The following is a 13951-nucleotide window of genomic DNA, read 5'->3' as shown; positions in this document are numbered from 1 at the left end:
TCCAGCGCGTGAAGGTGTTCTGCTGGATCTTCTTCCAGGGAGCGTCCTCCGCCAGGTCCTTCTCGGTGGCCGGCAGCTCCTCGGGCTCCTCGCCCGCCGGCGCCTCGTACGTCGAGTTCATGGTGGGGGTCCCGGTGATGGGGTGGGGGTCCTGGTGGCTTGAAGGGGTCCTGGGTGGGTGACCTGGATCGGTCCCGGTAGCTTCAGGGGGTCTTGGGTGGGTGACAGTGGCCTGGGTGGGGGTCCCGGTGGCTTGAGGGGGTCCTGGGTGGGTGACGGTGGTGGGGGTAGGGGTCCCGGATCAGTGCCGGTGGCTTGAGGGGATCCTGGGTGGGTGACGGTGGCCGGGGTGTGGGTCCCGGATCGGTCCCAGTGGCTTGAGGGGGTCCTGGGTGGGGGTCCCAGATCAGTCCCAGTACCTTGAGGGGGTCCTGGGTGGGTGACGGTGGCCTGGGTGGGGGTCCTGGATCAGTCCCGGTACCCTGAGGGGGTCCTGGGTGGGTGACGGTGGCCTGGGTGGGGGTCTCGGATCGGTCCCGGTACCTTGAGGGGGTCCTGGGTGGGTGTCGGTGGCCTGGGTGGGGGTCCTGGATCAGTCCCGGTACCCTGAGGGGGTCCTGGGTGGGTGTCGGGGTCCTGGGTGGGGGTCCCGGGTTAGTCCTGGTGTCCTGAGGGGGTCCTGGGTGGGTGCCGAGGTCCTGGGTGGGGGTCCCAAGTCAATCCCAGTGCCTGGGGTGGGGGTCCTGGGTCAGCCCCGGTGTCCCGGGTGGGGGTCCCGGCTCGATCCCAGTGCCCAGTACAGCGTCCCAGTTCCCGGCGTCACTCCCAGTGCCGGGGTCCGGGATCGGTCCTGGGGCGAATTCCCAGTGGCAGAGCCGGTTACTGGGGTCGGTTCCCAGTTCCCGGGGCCGGTTCCCAGTTCCCGCAGCGGAGCAGCGGCTCCCGGTGGGATCCGGGTCGATTCCCAGTGCCGGTTCCCAGTTCCCGGTGACAATTCCTAGTTCCCGAGGTTGGTCCCCGGGTGGGTTCCCAGTTCCCGGGGTTGGTTTCCAGTTGCTGGTGACGATTCCCAGTTCCCGGTGACGATTCCCAGCGCGGAGCAGCGGTTTCTCGGTGCCGGTTCCCAGTTCCCGGGTGGGTTCCCGGGTCGGTTCCCAGTTCCCGGTGCTGGTTCCCTGGTCAGTTACCAGTTCCCAGTGCCGGTTCCCAGTTCCCGAGTGGGTTCCCAGTTCCCGGTGCTGGTTCCCGGGTCGATTCCCAGTTCCCGGGTCGATTCCCAGTTGCCAGTCCCGGAGCGGAGCAGCGGTTCCCAGTGCCGGTTCCCAGTTCCCGGTGGGTTCCCAGTGCCGGTTCCCAGTTCCCAGTGGGTTCCCAGTGGGTTCCCAGTCGGCGGTGGGCGCGGAGCGGGGCCGGGGCGGGGGGCGGCGGCGGCTTTAAGCGCTGCCCGGGCCCGTCCCGCCCCGCCACGGGATGGGGCCGGCCCGGGGGGGGGGGGGGGGGGGGGGGAGGGGAGGGGGGGGCGGGGAAGGGAAGGGGGGGGGGGGGTCTGACCGCAGCCGCTATTTATAGCCCCGGCGGCACCGCGCCCCGGGCTCGGCACCCCGGAACCCAGAACAGCGGCACCCCCGAAACCCTGCACCCCAAACCCCGGCACCCCGAAACCCGAAGAACCGGCACCCCAAAAAATTGGCACCCCCCAAACACCGGCACCCCAAAACCCAGCACACCGGCACCCCCGAAATCCTGCACCGGCACCCCAAAAAATCGGCACCCCCCAAACACCGGCACCCCGAAATCCCCAGCACCGGCACCCCAAAAAATCGGCACCCCCCAAACACCGGCACCCCGAAATCCCCAGCACCGGCACCCCCGAAACCCTGCACCCCCAAACCCCGGCACCCCGAAACCCGAAGCACCGGCGCCCCAAAAAATTTGCACCCCCCAAACACCGGCACCCCGAAATCCCCAGCACCGGCACCCCAAAACGTCGGCACCCCGAAAAGCCGGCACCCCCAAACCCCGGCACCCCAAAACCCAGCACACCGGCACCCCCGAAATCCTGCACCGGCACCTCACAACATCGGCACCCGAAGAACCGGCACCCCAAAAAATCGGCACCCCCCAAACACCGGCACCCCGAAATCCCCAGCACCGGCACCTCACAACATCGGCACCCCGAAAAGCCGGCACCCCCCAAACCCCGGCACCCCGAAACCTGAAGCACCAGCACCCCAAAAAATCGGCACCCCCCAAACACCGGCACCCCGAAATCCCCTGCACCGGCACCCCAAAACATCGGTACCCCGAAATGATGGCACCCCCCGAATCCCCGAGCACCGGCACCCCGAAATCCCGAGCACCGGCACCCCCAAAGCCCCAAAACCCAGCACACCGGCACCCCGAAAAGCCGGCACCCCCCGAACACCGGCACCCCGAAATCCCGAACGCCGGCCCCCCTCGAAACCCTGCACCCCCCAAACACAGGCACCCCGAACCCTGGCACCCCGAAACGCCGGCACCCAAGGAACCCCCGAACGCCAACACCCCCAAAACACCCAACACGGACACCCCCAAACTCCGGAACCTCCAAACCCCGGCACCCCCAAACTCCCGAAGTCCGGCACCCCGATACCCGGCACCCCAAAACCCCAGCACCTCAGGCACCGGGGCACCCCGATACCCGGCACCCCAAAACCCCGGCACCCCAAAACCCAGGGCAGGGGCACCCCGATACCCGGCACCCCGACCCCCCGGCACCCCCTGGCACCCCAAACCCCCCCCCCAAAGACCCCTCAGTGAACCCCCGCCCGGGCCCCCGCAATTAGGACCCCCCCAAAAACCTCACGTAAGCCACCCCCCCCCCCAAGCACCACCACGGAGACCCCCGAAGACCCCCCCAGGACCCCCCCTCAGGCCCCCCCCCCCCCCCCGTCGCGTGCCTCCCCCAGCCGTGCCCGTGCCTCAGTTTCCCCATTGGGAACACACACGCGGCGCGGGGGGGAGCTCATTCATTTTTTGGGGGGAGGGGGTGTAATTAATTTGAGGGGGGGCTGTCGGGTTCCCCCCCCCCCCCGGTTCCGGTGTCTGACGTCACCGACAGCGTCACCGCTGGCCACCGGCCCTGGAAGCTTCCAGCGAGCGGGAGGGTGGGGGGCACCCGGGGGGGGGGGGAATCGAGAGGGGGGAGCGGGGGGGGACACCGCGGGGGGGGGGGGGGCAGGACGCCTGCGTTGCTCCCCCCCCCCCCCCGTGACTCAGTTTCCCCCCCCCGGTGAGGGGTTCCCTGGGTGGGTGCTGGGGGGGGGGGGGTGCCCCCCAGGGTGACATCGTGGGGGGGGGGCGGGGGGGGGCGGGGGCCACGCGCTTGCGCCAGCGCCTAAAAATAACCCGGCGAGTCACGGCCACGCACCCGGCACCCGAAATACCCCGGGGGGGGCGGGGGGGCACCCACTGGGGGGGGGGGGCGACCCCACCCCTGGGACCCCCCCATCGACGGCAGCCGGGTGGGGGGGCAGCTGGTGTGTTGCTCCGGGGGGGCTCCGGGGGCTCCAGAGGGGGGATCTGGGGGGGCTCTGGGCGCTCTGGGGGGGCTCAGAGGGATCTGGGGGGGCTCAGGGGGCTCCAGAGGGGGGATCTGGGGGGGGTCTGGGTGCTCGGGGGGGTCAGGGGGTTCTGGGGGGTCTCTGGGTGCTCGGGGGGGTCAGGGGGTTCTGGGGGGTCTCTGGGTGTTCAGGGGGGTCAGGGTGCCGTGGGGGGGTCTCTGGGTGCTGGGGGGGTCAGGGGGTTCTGGGGGGTCTCTGGGTGCTGGGGGGGGAGTCAGGGTGTTCAGGGGGGGTCAGGGGATTCTGGGGGGTCTCTGGGTGTTCGGGGGGGTCAGGGTGCCGCGCGGGGGTCTCTGGGTGCTGGGGGGGGTCACGGGGTTCAGGGGGGTCTCTGGGTGCTGGGGGGGGGGGGGTCAGGGTGTCAAGGCGGGGTTGTAGCCCCGCCTGAGGCAGGGGTAGAGGAAGATGATGGCGGAGGCCAGGAGGAAGCAGAGGAAGGGCTTGAGCCCGCCGGTGGTCTCCTGGGAGGGGGACAGGGAGGGTCAGGGCCACCCCCACCGTGGTGGCACCCCGAGCCCCCCCCCGTGTGTGTACCCCCCCCCCCCCCCTCCCCGTACCTGGCTCTGGGTCTGGGCGTCCTCGGGGTCCTTGGTGTGGGGGGACACCAGGGGGGAACCGTCCGCGACCCCCCGCCCCTCGGGGCTCCTGCGGGAGAGGGACGGGGTGGGGGCACAGCCGGGGGGGACAGGGGACATGGCTGGGGGACAAGGGCCATGGGGACAGGGGGGACATGGGGACATGGGGACAGAGGGCATGGGGACAATGGGTCATGGCCATGGGGACAAGGGGACATTGCTGGGGGACCCAGGGGACGTGGAGGACATGGCCATGGGGACAGAGGGGACAGGGGGACACAGCTGGTGACATGGCCAGGGAGACAAGGGGGACAAGGCCAGGGGGACATGGGGGACATGGCCAGGGGGACAAGGGGACATGGCTGGGGGACAAGGGCGATGGGGACAGAGGGGACATGGGGACAGGGGACACGGGGACAATGGGTCATGGCCATGGGGACAAGGGGACATTGCTGGGGACATGACCATGGGGACATGAGGGACATGGGATAAGGGGACAAAGGGACATGGCTGGAGGACACAGAGGACATGGAGGACATGGCCATAGGGACAGAGGGGACAGGGGGACACAGCTGGTGACATGGCCATGGGGACAAGGGGACATGGCTGGGGGACAAGGGGACATGGGACAAGGGGACAGGGGGACACGGATGGGGACATGGCCAAGGGGACAAGGAGGACATGGCCATAGGGACAAGGGGACATGGGGACAAGGGGACACGGCTGGGGACATGGCCAGGGGGACAAGGGGGACATGGGCCAGGGGACAAGGGGGCATGGCTGGGGGACACAGGGGACATGGAGGACATGGCCATGGGGACCAGAGGGGCAAGGGGACAGGCGAACCTGGCTGGGGACGTGGCCATGGGGACAAAGGGGACATGGCATGGGGGACATGGCTAGGGGGCAAGAGCCATGGGGACATGGGGTACATGGGCCAGGGGGACAGAGGGGACACGGGGACAAGGGGACACGGCTGGGGGACATGGCCATGAAGACATAGAGGACATGGCTATGGGGACATGGGGGACATCGCTGGGGGAAAAGGGCCATGGGGACAAGGGGACATGGATGGAGGACATGGCCATGGGGACAAGGGGGATATGGCCGTGGGGACAGCGGGGACGTGGCCATGGGGACAAGGGGACATTGCTGGGGGACATGGCCATGGGGAGAGAGGGGACATGGGGACAGGGGACAGGGGGACATGGCTGGGTCCAGGTCCAGGAGGACACGGGGGGGGGGACAAGGAGGTCCCGGGGGGTCCTGGGGGTCCCGGGGTCGGTACCAGTGGCATTGGGGCCTGCAGAGGTGGTGGTGGAGGTGGCGTTGGCAGTGCTGCAGCTCCTGCTGCTCCTCGCGCAGCAACTCCTGCTGGGCCCACAGCCTGGCCAGATCCTCTGCGCGACACCCACCACGCCATGGTCACCAGCCCGTGGCCACCAACCCAAGGCCACCAACCCACCGTGCCATGGCCACCAACCCACCACACCACAGCCACCAACGCGCCATGCCATGGCCACCAGCCCACCACTCCATGGCCACCAGCCTGTGGCCACCAACCCACCAAGGCCACCAGTCCACCATGCCACGGCCACCAACCCACCGTGCCATGGCCACCAACCCACCATGCCACGCCCACCATCAAACCACACCATGCCCACCATCCCACCATGTCATGCCTACCATCCCACCACTCCATGCCCTCCATCCCACCATGCCATGGCCACTGTCCCACCATCCAATGGCCACTGTCCCACCACAGCATGCCCACCATCCCACCATTCCACATCCACCATCCCACCATCCCATGCCCACCATCCCCACAATTCCATGCTCACCGTCCCACCACGTCATGCTCACCATCCCACCACATCATGGCCACCAGCCCACCACACCATGCCCTCCATCCCACCATCCCATGCCCACCATCCCACCACACCATGCCCACCATCCCACCATTCCTTGTCCACCATCCCACCTCGCCATGCCCACCATTCCACCATACCATGGCCATTGTCCCACCATCCCATGCCCACCATCCCACCATTCCTTGCCAACCATCCCACCATGCCATGCCCACCATGCTGCCACGCCATGCCCACCATCCCCACCATTCCATGCCCACCATCCCACCATTCCACATCCACCATCCCCACCATTCCATGCCACCATCCCACCACACCATGCCCACCATCCCACCATTCCTTGTCCACCATCCCACCTCGCCATGCCCACCATTCCACCATACCATGGCCACCGTCCCACCATCCCATGCCCACCATCCCCACCATTCCTTGCCAATCATCCCACCATTCCACATCCACCATCCCACCATTCCATGCCACCATCCACCACACCATGCCCACCATCCCACCACACCATGCCCACCATCCCCACCATCCCACCACACCATGCCCACCATCCCCACCATCCCACCATCCCATGCCCACCATGCCCACCATCCCACCACACCATGCCCACCATCCCCACCATCCCATGCCCACCATCCCACCTTGCCATGCCCACCATCCCACCACCCCACAGCCAACGTCCCACCATCCCATGCCCACCATCCCCACCCTTCCAGTTCCACCATCCCACCATCCCACCATGCCATGCCCACCATCCCATGGCCACCGTCCCACCACCCCACGCCCACCACCCCACGCCCTCCGCCCCGCCGCGCCCCGTCACCTCGTAGGCTGGCCACCTCGGCGCTGGCCACCCACTGCTGCTGGTGGCCCTGGTGGCGCAGCGCGGTGACCTCCAGCTGGTGCTGGGCGCAGTTCTCCTGCTTGCGTCGCAGCTCTGCCCGCAGCTCGGCCACCTCCTGCCCGGCCACCGCCACCACCGTCGCCCGCTCCTCTTGCGCCCGCGCCAGCGCCCGCTCCAGGTGCCCGCGCTCCGCCGCCTGCCCCGCCTGCAGCGCGCCCAGCTCGGCCTCCAGCGCCCGCAGCTCAGCTGGACAAGGGACGGAGGGGACATTGCGGGCACCCGCGGCATGCCTCGCGCCCCCGGGTGGCTGTCCCCATGGGTGACCGTCCTCTTGGGTGCCCATCCCAATGGGTGACCTTCCCCATGGGATGCCCATCCCTGTGGGTGCCCATCCCAATGGGTGACCATCCCTATGGGTGACCATCCCCGTTGGGTGACCATCCCTATGGGTGCCCGTCCCCATGGGCTGCCTGTCCATGTGGGTGACTGCCCCCATGGGCGACCCTTCCTATGGGTGCCCATCTCAACGGGTGACCCTCCCCATGGGGTGACCATCCCCATGGGGCGCCTGTCCATGTGGGTGACCTTCCCTGTGGGTGATCCTTTCTATAGTGTGCCCATCTCAGTGGGTGATCTTCCCCATAGGGTGACCATCCCTATGGGTGACCCTCTCTATAGGGTGACCATCCCCATGGGGTGCCTGTCCATGTGAGTGACAGTCCCTGTGGGTGACCCTCTCTATAGGGTGCCCATCCCAATGGGTGACCATCTCCGCTGGGTGACCATCCCTGCGGGTGCCCGTCCCCATGGGGTGCCTGTTCCTATAGGGTGACCCAACCCATGGAGTGACCATCCCTATGGGTGACCCTCCATATGAGGTGACCATCCCCATGGGGTGACCATTCCTGTGGGTGGCCCTCCCCATGGGGTGACCATCCCTGTGGGGTGCCTGTCCATGTGGGTGACCATCCCTGTGGGTGACCCGCTCTATAGGGTGCCCATCTCAATGGGTGGCCCTCCCCATAGGGTGCCTGTTCCTATAGGGTGACCCAACCCATGGAGTGACCATCCCTATGGGTGACCCTCCTTATGGGGTGACCATCCCCATGGGGTGCCTGTCCATATTAGTGACAGTCCCTGTGGGTGACCCTCTCTATAGGGTGCCCATCCCAATGGGTGACCATCTCCGTTGGGTGACCATCCCTGTGGGTGCCCGTCCCCATGGGGTGCCTGTTCCTATAGGGTGACCCAACCCATGGAGTGACCATCCCTATGGGTGACCCTCCATATGGGGTGACCATCCCCATGGGGTGACCATTCCTGTGGGTGGCCCTCCCCATGGGGTGCCCATCGCTATGGGGTGCCTGTCCATGTGGGTGACCATCCCTGTGGGTGACCCTCTCTATAGGGTGCCCATCTCAATGGGTGGCCCTCCCCATAGGGTGCCTGTTCCTATAGGGTGACCCTACCCATGGAGTGACCACCCCTATGGGTAACCCTCCTTATAGGGTGATCATCCCCAGGGGTTGCCCGTCCCTATGGGTGACTCTCCCTGTGGGTGTCCATCCCCATGGGGTGACCATCCCCATGGGTGGCCCTCCTCACAGGGTGACCCTCCCTATGGGGTGCCTGTCCATGTGGGTGCCCATCCCTGTGGGTGACCTTCCCCATGGGGTGACCATCCCTATGGGTACCTGTCCCTGTAGGGTGACTGTCCCCATGGGCGACCCTTCCTATGGGTGCCCATCTCAACGGGTGACCCTCCCCATGGGGTGACCATCCCCATGGGGTGCCTGTCCATGTGGGTGACCTTCCCTGTGGGTGACCCCTTCTATAGTGTGTCCACCTCAATGGGTGATCTTCCCCATAGGGTGACCATCCCTATGGGTGACCCTCTCTATAGGGTGACCATCCCCATGGGGTGCCTGTCCATGTGAGTGACAGTCCCTGTGGGTGACCCTCTCTATAGGGTGCCCATCCCAGTGGGTGATCTTCCCCATAGGGTGACCATCCCTATGGGTGACCCTCCCTATAGCATGACCATCCCCATGGGGTGCAGGTTCCTACAGGGTGCCCATCCCAATGGGTGACCTTCCCTGTGGGGTGACCATCCTTATTGGTGACCATCCCTATAGGGTGACCATCCCCATTGGGCGCCCATCGCAATGGGTGACCCTCCCTATGGGTGCCTGTCCCCATGGGGTGCCTGTCCCTGTAGGGTGGTCATCCCTATGGGTGTCCTTCTCCATGGGGTGCCTGTCCATGTGGGTGACTGTCCTTATGGGTGACCCTCCCTATAGGGTGACCATCTCAACGGGTGGCCCTCTCCATGGGGTGACCATCCCCATGGGGTGCCCATTCCTATGGGTGACCCTCCCTATAGGGTGACCATCCCCATGGGGTGACTGTCCCTATGGGTGACCGTCCCTATAGGGTGACCATCCCTATAGGGTGACCATTCCTATAGGGAGACCCTACCTATGGGTGACACTCCACATGGGGTGACCCTTCCTACGGGTGCCCATCCCAATGGGTGACCTTCCCCGTGGGGTGACCATCCCTATGGGTGACCCATCCCTAGAGGGTGACCATCCCCATGGGGCGCCCGTTTCTATGGGTGACCATCCCCATGGGGTGACCCTCTCTAGGGGTGACCCTCCCTAGGGGTGACCATCCCCATGTGGTGGCCCTCCCTATGGGTGCCCCTTCCTATGGGGTGCACCCCCATGGTGTCCCTCCTCCTATAGGGTGCCCACCCCTGGGGTCACAAATCCCCCTGGGGTCCCCTTCCCTGGGGTGCCCCCCCCATAGTGTGCCCCTCCCACGGGATCCCCCTCCCCATAGGGTGCCCCCCCCATGGGATCCCCCTCCCCATAGGGTGCCCCCCCATAGTGTGCCCCCCCAATAGGGTGCCCCCCCTCCAGTGGGATCCCCCTCCCCATAGGGTGCCCCCCCCATAGTGTGCCTCACCAATAGGTTGCCCCCCCCATGGGATCCCCCTCCCCATAGGGTGCCCCCGCCATAGTGTGCCCCCCCAGTAGGTTGCCCCCCCCATGGGATCCCCCTCCCCATAGGGTGCCCCCCCATAGTGTGCCCCCCCAATAGGTTGCCCCCCCCATGGGATCCCCCTCCCCATAGGGTGCCCCCCCATAGGGTGCCCCCCCCCCAGTGGGATCCCCCTCCCCATAGTGTGCCCCCCCAATAGGGTGCCCCCCCTCCAGTGGGATCCCCCTCCCCATAGGGTGCCCCCCCCATAGTGTGCCTCACCAATAGGTTGCCCCCCCCATGGGATCCCCCTCCCCATAGGGTGCCCCCGCCATAGTGTGCCCCCCCAGTAGGTTGCCCCCCCCATGGGATCCCCCTCCCCATAGGGTGCCCCCCCATAGTGTGCCCCCCCAATAGGTTGCCCCCCCCATGGGATCCCCCTCCCCATAGGGTGCCCCCCCATAGGGTGCCCCCCCCCCAGTGGGATCCCCCTCCCCATAGTGTGCCCCCCCAATAGGGTGCCCCCCCCCCAGTGGGATCCCCCTCCCCATAGGGTGCCCCCCCCAGTGGGATCCCCCTCCCCGTAAGTGCCCCGCCATGGGGTGCCCGTCCCTATGGGTGCCCACTCACGGGTTCCCCAGTCCCCGAGGGGTCCCGTTCCCCGGGGATACGCCCCCCCCCCCAGGATGCCCCCCACCCCCAGGGTGCCCCCCCACCCCCAGGGTGCCCCCCCCGGGGTCCCCCCCTCTCACCGCCCGCGGAGGAGCAGGCGCTGAGCGCCATGGCCGCCCCGAGCGACCGGTCCCTGGGCTGGCGTCCCTGGTTGCCCTGGCAACCGCCCCTCCCCCCCCCCCCCCATCCCCTCCGGGGCCCTCCCAGCGCCGCTGTCCCACACCAGTACCTCCCCCCCCCCAGCGCCACCAGTGCCCCCAGTGACCCCGCTCCTGCCCTGGGGGTCCCCACCCCCGGCTCCAGCTTCAGGGGGGCGTTGTGGGGAGCGTTCACTCTGGAGCCTACTGACGGCCATGAGCGGGGCGGGGGGATGGGGGGCGGAGCTGGGCTCCGGGGTGCCTTGGGTCACCCCTCCCCCCCCCCCAGCCAGCCCCTGAGGGGTGCGGGGGGCCCGGGGGGTCCCTAAATCGGGGGGGGGGGGTCCCGGGGGAGGGGTGACGTGGGGGGAGGGGTCCCCGCACCAGGGAGGGCGATGACCTCATGGGTGACGTCACCGGTGTGCTGTGACTCGACCTGACCCCACCTCGCCCAGTCCAGCCCAGTATGGCCCAGCCCAGCCCAGTACGGCGTGGTTTGGTGCAGTACTGCCAGACCCGAGCCACTACAGACCAGCACAGCCCAGTACAGCCCAGTACAGCCCAGTACAGCCCAGTACAGTACAGCCCGGTACACACCAGTACAGCCCAGTACAGCCCAGTACAGTAAGTACAGTACATCAGAACCCAGTATGACCCAGTACAGCCCAGTAGTGTACTCTAGAGCCCAGTACAGCCCAGTACAACCCAGTACAGTACAGGCCAGTACAGCTCAGTGTGGCCCAGTACAGCCCAGTAGAGCCCAGTATGGCCCAGTACAGTGCAGTATATCCCAGTACAGCCCAGTACACACCAGTAGAGTACAGCCCAGTATGGCCCAGTACAACCCAGTACAGCACAGTACAACCCAGTACAGTACAGTGCAGGCCAGTACAGCCCAGTATAGCCCAGTACAGCCCAGTATGACCCAGTATAGCCCACGACAGCCCAGTACAGTGCAGTATAGGCCAGTATAGTACAGCCCAGTACAACCCAGTACGGCCCAGTATGACCCAGTACAGCCCACGACAGCCCAGTACAGTGCAGTATAGGCCAGTACAGTACAGCCCAGTACAACCCAGTACGGCCCAGTATGACCCAGTACAGTATAGCCCAGTCCAGTACAGCCCAGCATGACCCAGTACAGCCCAGTATGTCCCAGTACAGTACAGTATAGCTCAGTACAGTCCAGTACAGCCCAGTATGACCCCGTACAGCCCAGTATAGCCCAGTACAACCCAGTACAGCCTAGTATGTCCCAGTACAGTACAGTACAACCCAGCATGACCCAATACAGCCCGGTACGACCCAGTACAGCCCAGTACACACCAGTACAGTGCAGTCCAGTACGACCCAGTACGAACCAGTATGACCCAGTACAGCCCAGGCCGTACGGCTCAATGTGGCGCAATACAGCTCAGCATGACCCGGTACGGCCCAGTACGGCCCAGTACAACCCAGTACAGCACAATATGTCCCAGTACAGTACAGTGCAGTGCAGTGCAGCCCAGCATGATCCAGTACAGCCCAGTATGTCCCAGTACGGTACAGTATAGCCCAGTACAGTACAGCCCAGTACGCACCAGTACAGTACAGCCCAGCATGACCCAGTACAGCCCAGTATGACCCAGTACAATACAGAATAGCCCAGTACAATCCAGTACAGCCCAGCATGACCCAGTGCAGCCCAGTATGGCCCAGTACAGCCCAGTATGGCCCAGTACAACCCAGTATCTCCCAGTACCGTACAGTCTGGTGCAGCCCAGTACGACCCAGTACAGCCCGGTATGAACCACTACAGCCCAGTACGGCCCAGTACAGCCCAGTACTGTCCAGGCCGAACCAGCACAGCCCGGTGGGCACACCCCCATCCCCCCCCCGAGGACCCAGACACCCACAGGGGTGCCCCCCCCCACCCCCCCCACCCTCCCCACCCCCCCCCCCGTGGGTGCCACCGCCCCGGGTCCCTCTGCTCCTCCCGGCCTTTATAGGGGCCCCCAGCCCCGGGGGGGGGGGCGGGAACCCTTAATCCCCCCCCCTAAGCCGCTTGTGCTCATCCTTCCTGCCCCCACGGGGGGCCCACGGCCGCGGGGGGGGGGCAGGAAAAGGGGGGGGAGGGGCAAAACAAAATGGGGCTCGTCCGGGATTTGAACCCGGGACCTCTCGCACCCTAAGCGAGAATCATACCCCTAGACCAACGAGCCGCCCGGGGAGCGGGCGCCCGCGGGCCGTGGGGGGGGCGGCAGGGGGGGCCCGGCAGGGTGTGAGCCCCCCCCAGTGGGACCCCAACCCCCCCAGTGCGACCCCAACCCCCCAGTGGGACCCCAAACGCGCCCAGTTTGATCCCAACCCCCCCCCCAGTGTGACCCCAAACCCCACCCCGGGCGATCCCAACCCCACCAGTGAGACCCCATCCCCACCAGTGGGACCCCAAACGCCCCCAGTGTGACCCCAACCCCCCCCAGTACAACCCCAACTCCCCCCCCAGTGTGACCCCAAACCCCAGTGCGACCCCCAAACCCCCCCGTTGTGACCCCAAACTCCCCCCAGTAAGACCCCAACCCCCCCCAGTTTGACCCCACACCCTCCCAGTGGGACCCCAAATCCGTCCAGTGGGGCCCCAATCCCCAGTGTGACCCCCAAACCCCCCCAGTGTGACCCCAACCTCTCCCAGTGTGACCCCAACCCCCCCCCAGTACAACCCCAAACACCCCCAGTGTGATCCCAAAATTCCCAGTGGGACCCCAACTCCCCCCCAGTTCATCCCCAAACCCCCCCAGTACAACCCCAACCCCCGCCCAGTGCGACCCTAAACTCCCCAGTGTGACCCCAACCCCCCTCAGTGTGACCCCAACCCCACCAGTGCGACCCCAAACCCCCCCAATGAGACCCCAACCCTCCCAGTACAACCCCAATCCCCCCCCTGCGACCCCAACCCCCCCAGTGCGACCCCAACCCCCCCCCAGTGCGACCCCAAACCCCCCTAAACCCCCTCACTGTGACCCCACACCCCCCCAGTGGGACCCCAATTCCCACTGTGACCCCCAAACCCCCCGGTGGGACCCCAAACCCTCCAGTGTGACCCCCAAACCCCCCCGGTGAGACGCCCAACCCCCCCCAGTGCAACGCCCAACCCCCCCCGGTGTGACCCCACCCCCGCCCCAGACCACCCCACCGCCGGGACCCCCCCACCAGCACCCCCCAGCTGGGGCTCCCCCGCGCACCCCTGGGGACCCCCCCCACCCCCCCAGGATGTGGGGTGGGG

At 66.8% G+C, this 13951-nt stretch overlaps 2 protein-coding genes and 1 non-coding gene across 3 annotated transcripts in view; all 3 read right to left on the bottom strand.

Moving 5' to 3' along the window:
• FLNC (filamin C) overlaps positions 1 to 1481 on the bottom strand; it is a 73401-nt gene extending 71920 nt beyond the window's left edge. Inside the window, 1 exon segment of the mRNA XM_075429569.1 lies at positions 7 to 1481. Within this exon segment, the coding sequence (XP_075285684.1) occupies positions 7 to 121 (115 nt within the window). The 5' untranslated portion in view covers positions 122 to 1481.
• A 1621-nt stretch (positions 1482 to 3102) lies between these two features.
• Positions 3103 to 12557, bottom strand: LOC142362330 (uncharacterized). The gene is made up of 9 exons (XM_075429568.1): positions 12456 to 12557; positions 12270 to 12420; positions 11407 to 11863; positions 11074 to 11213; positions 6875 to 7100; positions 5466 to 5577; positions 4160 to 4247; positions 3806 to 4063; positions 3103 to 3128 (listed from the first exon to the last, which is right to left on the bottom strand). The coding sequence occupies exons 1-9, from the start codon at positions 12555 to 12557 to the stop codon at positions 3103 to 3105; spliced, it is 1560 nt and encodes a 519-aa protein (XP_075285683.1).
• A 261-nt stretch (positions 12558 to 12818) lies between these two features.
• TRNAP-AGG (transfer RNA proline (anticodon AGG)) lies at positions 12819 to 12890 on the bottom strand. Its single transcript has one exon. It is a non-coding gene; the product is annotated as a tRNA-Pro (tRNA).
• Between the last annotated feature and the right edge of the window lie 1061 nt (positions 12891 to 13951).

The sequence above is a fragment of the Opisthocomus hoazin genome, chromosome 8 (genome assembly GCF_030867145.1).
Source record: "Opisthocomus hoazin isolate bOpiHoa1 chromosome 8, bOpiHoa1.hap1, whole genome shotgun sequence".
NCBI lineage: Eukaryota > Metazoa > Chordata > Aves > Opisthocomiformes > Opisthocomidae > Opisthocomus > Opisthocomus hoazin.
The sequence above is the reverse complement of the archived record's forward strand: the minus strand, read 5'-3'. Positions and strand labels throughout refer to the sequence as shown.

Bases quoted from the DNA above. Each gene is read 5' to 3' on its own strand.
- LOC142362330 (XM_075429568.1), bottom strand. From the start codon at position 12,557: ATGGGGGTGTGCCCACCGGGCTGTGCTGGTTCGGCCTGGACAGTACTG. The intron at 7,101-11,073 runs GTGCGGGGACCC...GGCGCGCTGCAG, and splicing joins TGAGGTCATCGCCCTCCCTG to GCGGGGCAGGCGGCGGAGCG. The intron at 4,064-4,159 runs GTACGGGGAGGG...TCCCCCTCCCAG, and splicing joins ACGCCCAGACCCAGAGCCAG to GAGACCACCGGCGGGCTCAA.